This window comes from Euphorbia lathyris, chromosome 10, assembly GCF_963576675.1.
Source record: "Euphorbia lathyris chromosome 10, ddEupLath1.1, whole genome shotgun sequence".
Taxonomy (NCBI): domain Eukaryota; kingdom Viridiplantae; phylum Streptophyta; class Magnoliopsida; order Malpighiales; family Euphorbiaceae; genus Euphorbia; species Euphorbia lathyris.
Genome location: NC_088919.1, coordinates 57665917 through 57674110, shown reverse-complemented (window position 1 = coordinate 57674110; position 8194 = coordinate 57665917). Strand labels below are relative to the sequence as shown.

General features: G+C 33.1%; 1 protein-coding gene across 2 annotated transcripts; it reads left to right on the top strand.

The window, feature by feature from the left end:
• The first annotated feature begins 1678 nt into the window (after nt 1–1678).
• Nucleotides 1679–6794, top strand: LOC136208437 (cytochrome P450 76A2-like). Of its 2 annotated transcripts, none has more exons than XM_065999304.1 (2): nt 1679–2760; nt 6085–6794. In XM_065999304.1, exons 1-2 carry the CDS (start codon nt 1849–1851, stop codon nt 6529–6531), a joined length of 1359 nt encoding a protein of 452 aa, XP_065855376.1. In that variant the 5' UTR covers nt 1679–1848; the 3' UTR covers nt 6532–6794. The 2 variants fall into 2 exon arrangements, with proteins under 2 accessions (XP_065855376.1, XP_065855375.1); XM_065999303.1 differs by having other exon boundaries at nt 1680–2760; nt 5914–6794.
• The last annotated feature ends 1400 nt before the right edge of the window (nt 6795–8194 follow it).

Below are 8194 nucleotides of genomic sequence, written 5' to 3'. Positions count from 1 at the left end.
AATTAAGTACGTTGGATCAAAAAAGTAAATAAAGACGTAAAAGTACTCTAAATGAATATAATTAGCACGATTTCAATGTAAATTTAATGTATTTATATATGATATTTTAGGTGTATTTTGGGCTTAACATGGTTATATATATGAAAGACATTTTAGAAAAGTCACAAATAAATAGTCTAGATAGGTAATGGCTTGGCTAATTGGTCTAAATATGAAAATAGACCTCCCATTTGATCCAATTTTGTAATTTTTTCTTATCATTCAACTTCAAGCATTCTCACCACGCAATAAGACTTATCTGTTAATGAAAAAAAATTCATCTTCCGTTAATGAGGTTGAAATAGTATCGTCTGATAATTTTATGCTTAAAATTGTATTGTTTTATACATAGAGACTAAATTTGCTCTCTCTAGGGATGACAACGGGTAGGGTACCCGCGGGTAGTGCCAATCCCAATCCCAAACTCTTACCCTTTTATTTTTTAATTACCCGTACCCTCCCCAATACCCTAACGGGCGTATCTTTTGCATCCCATACCTTTCCCATTTAATTCACGGGTACCCTTACGCATTAAGAATCAATAAATAAAATAAAAAATATTACAAATTTAACAAAGTATAAATTTAATAAATCATCGATTTAAAAATTGAACAAATTGAACATTAATCAATAAAAATAAAATAGTTTAATAGTATCACTTAATTGTTAAAAAACAAAAGTTTAGTATTCAAATCTCGTATCTTACATCTAAAACACAATAATATTTTTATAACAAATTTATGACGGGTAATGGGTACCGGGTATCCTAGGGTCTTCCCACACCCGTCCCATTACCCTAACGAGTAATGATTTTGATCTCATACCTGTCTCATACCCTTTTATACAGGGTACGGATAGTCCCATTAGGATCGGATAGTGTCGGGTACCCGCGGGTAGAGTACTCGTTGTCATCCCTAGCTCTCTCCTGGTAACCATATATTATTGTTGTTGATTTTTTATTCCATTTATCTGAGCATATTTTTGTTTTCTATATATGATTATTATTAAACTCATACATGGCATAATAATTATTTATGGACATAATTTTTTTAACAATTAAAATCTCAACAATTATTATTTTATAATTAAAATTAGTTTTAAATTTTAAATAATAAAAAAAATGGATCGGAGGCCTTCCTAGGCAAGAGGTCCTAGGTAGCTGCCTATACAGCCTCTTCCTGGAGCCTCTCCTAATTTCAAGCCTTGTTAACGAAATATGATTTTATTTTTCATAAAGTGCAATTTCAAATATTTTTAGGTACTTAAAATGTTAGAGGTTGAAGAGTAATCACGATATAAAAAAAACCTCAACTTTTAATAATGATGTTTAAAATTGCACAATTTGATAAACGTTAGGTTTAAGATTACAATGTTTTATACGTTAAATCTATCATTCTCTAATAACTACTATAGTCTAAATTATTAAATCCCATAATAATATATAGATATTAATTACTTTATTTTTACTTAGGGCCTTTAAAATATTAGGCGTGACTGTGTATAGATTATAATAGAATTTCTCGCGATAATGATATTTTGAATTTTGTGTGTGTATATATTCACACAACCATACTTAACAACTCCATCTAATAAAATTTCTATAATGGACCTAATTATGAGTAATGTTCCCAACCGATCATGTAGATGATATCACGCTAATTCAATTGTTAACGTGACATCTAACTCAACTACTAAAGTGACATATTCTAAGTAGAGGGAACAATACTAGATTAGATTAGATAAGGGAAATTGAATTTTGTGTATCTATTTATACACGGACCATACCTAATAACTCCATCCAATTAAGCCATGGAACACCAAACCATTTTTCTTCTTCCCTTCATTATCCTCATACTATCAGCCATATTCCTGCACCACCGCCGGAGAAACTCCGGCAACAGCCAATTCCCACCAGGACCACCAGGCTGGCCAATCATCGGAAACCTACTAGATCTCGGAAAACTCCCACACCGAACCCTAAACGACATGAAACAAAAATACGGCGACATAATCGGAGTAAAGCTAGGTTCAATTAACACAACAGTCATCCAATCTTCAAAAGCTGCTTCAGAGTTCTTCAAAAATCACGATCTCTCTTTCGCCGACCGATCCATAACCCAAACAATGCGGCTTTGCGAGTTCAACGAAGGTGCTTTATCTCTTCTCCCTTATAGCTCCGAGAACTGGCGAGTTCTCAGAAAGCTTGTTACAGTCGACATGTTAGGAAAAAAGAAGCTGAATGAAACAGCATTTGTGCGAAGAAAATGTGTGGATGATCTGTTAAATTGGATCGGAGAAGAGAAAAAGGGATATGCGTTCGATTCCGGTGGAATTAAGATTGCGGAGTTTGTGTTCTTGATGGCGTTTAATTTGATGGGGAATCTAGTGTTTTCTGTTGATTTGGTTGATCGGAAATCGAAACGGTGTTCGGAGTTTGTTGAGGCGTTGTTTGGAATGTTGGAGATGTCTGAGAAGATTGAAGTTATAGATTTTTTTCCATGGTTGAATTGGTTGAATAAGTTGGGATGGAGGAGGAAGATGGAGAGGAGAGTTAGTGAAGCTTTGAAGTTAGCTTCTATGTTGGTTGAAGAAAGAGTTGAAGAGAAGAAGAAGATGGGAAAGGGAAGGAATGATTTTGTAGATGTTTTGATTGAGTTTCAAGGTAATGGAAAAGATGAGCCTCTCAAGATTCCACAACATAACTTGAACGTTCTCATGCTGGTAAGGCTCATGCCAACCTCTCCTATTTTTAGCTTTGCTAAAATCAATAATTTTTTATTTTTGTTAAGACAAAATCAATAATTTTTCAAAACCAGTTAACACCTCAAAACGATCGTTTACGGCTAAAAATATAAAATAAATACAAAGCCTTAATAATATTTTATGGAACTTTAATTTTTGAAATTTTTTGTTTTGAGGTCATTTAGATATTGTTTGGTTAGCAGTGAAAGTGATTTTTTTTAGAGAGAGAAAGCTCCAAAAATGTGATTTTCGAAAATAAAAAATGTGGGTTCATGGTAAATGTCGTTCTGAACAACTTTAATTCTTGAATATTTTCATTTTAAGGTCGTTAACGATCGTAACGGTCATTTTAAGAAGTTAGTTAAAATTTAGTGGCCACCGATGTTAAAAAGTGTAAAGTTTAGTAGCTATACTGGAAAGAAATGAAGTTTAGTGGCCATAATATGAAAATGGGTAAAGTTCAATGGTCGTGGATGTAATTTACCCAATTCAGGATCATCATAGAAAATTTCGATTACTTAAGTTGTAAATGTTTTAGTGATTTTTCTTGGCTTATAAAAAATTAATTTTATTGAAGTATTTATAAGTAGGAAAATGTGATTTTTTCTATATGTGACTGTCCGATATTACAAATAAATAACAGTCAAACTATGTTTTTTAAATTTTCGATAGCGTATAATTAATATTTTTTTTTGGAAATTTGGCTTTAAATCCGTTATTTTACTTAGTAATTAAGTATGGAGGGCTAAATGATAAAACGGAACAAATTGAGAAAACTGGAGCGGTATTAAGCCTGATTAGTACTCTCTATTTTTCAATAAAAGACGTTTAAGAGTTCTAAATTAATTCATAAATACATGGCGTTTGTAGTTTTTAATTTTTTTTTTTTTTTTTTTTCAAGTTTGCTCATAATAATTAAGGAAAAAATAATAGACTAGGTTCAATATACCGATGGTTACTAGGCGAGAAGCAAGATTGTTAAATGGAGAAGTATGATATAATTCTTTTTAAGGTTAATGTGTAAAAATACTCCAAACGTTTTAGGTCAAGAGTAATTTTATGGCTAACGTCTAAAATATTGTAATTTTATCCCTAATGTTAGTAGCCAAGAGCAATCTTATCCCTAACGTTGATGATTTCGGTCAATTGGAGACACTTTATAAAACATAAATATTTAGTTTCTTATTCTGCACTAATTACATATTAGTTATTTCCATAAAAAAAAGCATGTTTTTTTATAATTTAACAATAGAATTGGGAATTAATATTTATAAATTCGGAGAATTTTTTGAATTTTTTTGTCCAATTCGTACAAAAGACAGTATATTTTTTTTTATTTTTTCACATTTCAACATATGTTTGTGATTTGTTACTGATAAAATGACGCATGCGTGAAGTGTAGATGACAAGATTGATGACCGAGAAAACAGTTTGATGAATTATTTTTCAAATTGACCCAATTTGTCAGGATTAGAGATAAAATTGCTCTTAGCTTCCAATGTTAGACACTACAAGAAAATTGCTGATTACCAGCGAAAATTACTTGCAGAATTATTTCCGCTGTTGATCACCGGTGTAACGGTGGCGGAATAATTCTCGCTGCCAATCACCGGTGGAATAGCAACGGAATTGAAATTTCGCTGGTGATTTAATGTGTTTGCAGCAGAACCGCTGGTATAAATATCCGCCAGTAAATTTACCAGCCGATACTTTAACACACCGACAAAATTCCGTTGATAAGTAAAAATAATAATAATAATAATAATATTTTTTGAATTAGCTGAAATCCCTAATTTTTTAAAGCGGGAATTGCCTTCTATTCTCCACCCAGTTTTTTTTTTGTTTGCTCGCCCAAATTTCCCTTTTCTCTCTGATTCCGCACCACCCCCTCACTAGGGATGGCAACGGGTAGTGTACCCGCGGGTACCCGGCACTACCCGACCCTAATGGGACTACCCTGTATAAAAGGGTATGGGATCAAAATAATTACCCGTTAGGGTAATGGGACGGGTATGGGAATACCCCCAGGGTACCCGGTACCCGTTACCCGTCATAATTCTTTTATATATTAAAAAAATTATTGTTTTTTAGATGTAATATTTGAGATTTTAAACCCCAACCTTTTATTTTTCAACCATTAATTGATACCACTAATCTACTTATTCTTATTCATTAAGGTTTAATTTTTAGATAAATGATTTATTAAATTTATACTTTGTTAAATTTGTAATATTTTTTATTTTATTTATTGATTTTTAACGGGTAAGGGTACCCGTGGGTACCCGCGAATTAAATGGGAAGGGTATGGGATGCAAAAATATACCCGTACGGGTAATTAAAAAATAAACGGACAAGAGTTTGGGATTAACACTACTCGTGGGTACCCTACCCGTTGCCATCCCTATCCCTCACCCCCTTTCTCTTCTTCTCTCGATCTATCGCTACTCCCTCACTTCTCTCTATCCGGTCGATCTCGACCATGGCAGAAGAAATCAACCTCAACTCCTCTCTTCTCATATATCAGCATCTCTCGGTTGTTTCTTCTTTTAGTCATCTGGTTCTCCTTTCTCTCTCTCTATCTATCTGTTTCTTCTTTTACCAGTGGACCACAATCAGCAGGTAATCCATCGGAGATACTATCACCGACGGATTTGTGTACATCACCGACGGAATCTTCCGTAGGTATTACACGTTTTTTGAGAGGTAAAATTGTACCATTTTAAACGTTAGGTGTAAAATTACTCCTGACCCAAAACGTTAAGGGTATTTTTACACTTTAACCCTTTTTCTTAATACTACCTTTCTTAGTATTGATATAATTTTTCTTAATACTGCCTTTCTTAGTATGATATAAGTACCTATATCGTAGGAGTTTTTATTTATTTTTCAATGTGTTTTACACTCTAGAAAAAGAAATCCCATTAAGATTTTCATGTCATTTATAAGTTAACATGTTAGGTTGGACAAAATCAACAATTCAAAGTGTGACATTAACAAAATAGTCACATCAATAAAAGACAACAAAGTACGATTTTTAATGGATACAAATAGCCAAATTAATTATTTTGGGTAACAACCTAAAAAAAAGTTATGATCTGCTTTGAAACAATAAACATAGTTATGGTTATACAGGAAATGCACATGGCACTTGCAGAAAATGTGGGACTCATCATTGAATGGGCATTCTCAGAGCTGCTACGAAATCAAGATGCAATGAAAAAGGCCAAAGCTGAGCTTTCTTCCATAATAGGACCAAACAACAAGGTTCAAGAAACTGACATTGATAATCTTCCATACTTGCAGGCTATAATCAAGGAAACACTTAGATTACATACTCCTGTTCCTCTTCTTGTTCCTAAAAAAGCAAGGCAAGACACTCAATTTATGGAATATGATATTCTTAAAAACACACAAGTTTTTATTAATGTTTGGGCAATTGGAAGAGATCCTCAAGTTTGGGATGATCCTTTGTCTTTTAAGCCCGAAAGATTTATGGATTCAAATGTTGATTTTAGAGGACATCATTTTGAATTGCTTCCATTTGGAGCTGGAAGAAGAATTTGTGCTGGATTATCGTTAGCAGATAGAGTTGTTCACCTTGTTTTAGGGGCTTTGCTTCACCACTTTGATTGGAAACTTGGTGGTGGTGAACTCAATCCTTCTACTATGGATATGAGAGAGAGATCAGGGATTACAATGAGAAAGTTGAAGCCATTGCTTGTGGTTCCAACCAAAAGTAAGATAGAGTGAATTTAGATTCCACGAAACTTGATGAGGCACCTCTCTAGACCCTTGCTTAAACCAGAACGCATAGTGTACGGGACCGTCCTTATTGTTGAAAGATAAAATTTCATGTTCTGGTCACTCTTTAACCTTAAACGTTCTAGTCACCCATCGTATGTTAATTATCTCAACTTCTGTTAATTATACTTAAAATTGCATTATTAAATAAACAATAATCTTAATATTACAATGTTTTATGCGTTAAGATTAATTCGATTTTCCTAAGTAATCAAAGGGTTCAAGGTTTACCTTATCACTATGGTTTTATTTCAATATGTTTAATATAGGTGAGTTACATATGTTTCATAAAATCATAGTGCATATTATATATAGATAATAGGGCAACTTGAATCTTTGTATTGATGTGAGAATATTTATATACAACACTATAGTAAACCCTAAACGTGTGATTACATATATAATTAACATCGATTATCCTTTCACAACTTAAGCGTAGAATTTACAAATACTTAACTTGCAACAAAGTGTTCGAAAACGTTCCTTAGACAACAGTTTAGTGAAGATGTCGTCCACTTGATCCAACGTGTTGATGTAAAGAAAACCTTTGGAGACATGATCTCGAACAAACAAAAAGTCAACTTTAATGTGTTTGATACGATTGTGAAAGACTGGATGCCAGTAAGATAAGTGGCAGAAAGACTATCACATAGTTCTGCTTGTTACCAAAAATTCGGCTTACTATTATTTAACTGTCACATTCTTGATGCGGACATCCTAACTAGGATCAATAATAACACGCGCCTTGGCGGATCTCCTATCAGCGTTCCCACAGAGATTGTATCTAAGAGGGCGGATCCCCTGGACACGCGAGCGGGGCAAATCTAGGCATACGCCATGAGGCGTACCAACAACCACACTGGGCGGATCTCAAGGCGGATCTCAAGTTTACTTCCTGCCGAAGGAATTCACCAACAACCTCTGACGCTCCGTACCTGCACCTCTGTACCTGTTGTCTGGGCGGATTACCTATCTTACCCTCTTATTATTAACTGTATTGTAACCCTAGTAGGGGTAGTTCCCGTCCTTTACTTATCTTTTAGAGGTTGTATTTAAACCCTCATTTTGTAAGGATATGGCAACTTTTATCAATCAAATATCATTTCTCATTGAGAATTCAAGGTTTAATACATTTTATCTTGGGATTCACTCCTTCTAGTTTAGCTAGAGAAGAACATCTTTGTGGGTTTACGATTAAAACCTTCATTATCGCTTTCAATCTGTATCAATTCTCAATTTTAGTTCTATGTTGCCCAATATTTGAAAATGTTTTACTATTATTTAACTGTCAAATTGGACCTTCTATATATCAATAGTATATATAATATATTTAGAGTCTTATTAACACAGTTACAAAAAAAAAAAAAAAAAAACTTGACAAAATGCTAACAAGTCTGTCATTTATAAGTTCATTATAAATTTTTTTGTCAAAGTGTCTAAAATATTTATTATATTAATATAGTTACAAATACCCAATCAAAAATCAAAGATATATGGAATTGCTTCACTTTATCTATAAACTTATTTGAAATATCCGATATGATAATCAAATAACTGTAAAACAGATTCAAAAATTCAATTATATAAGGCTTAGAGTTTAAAATTTAAATTT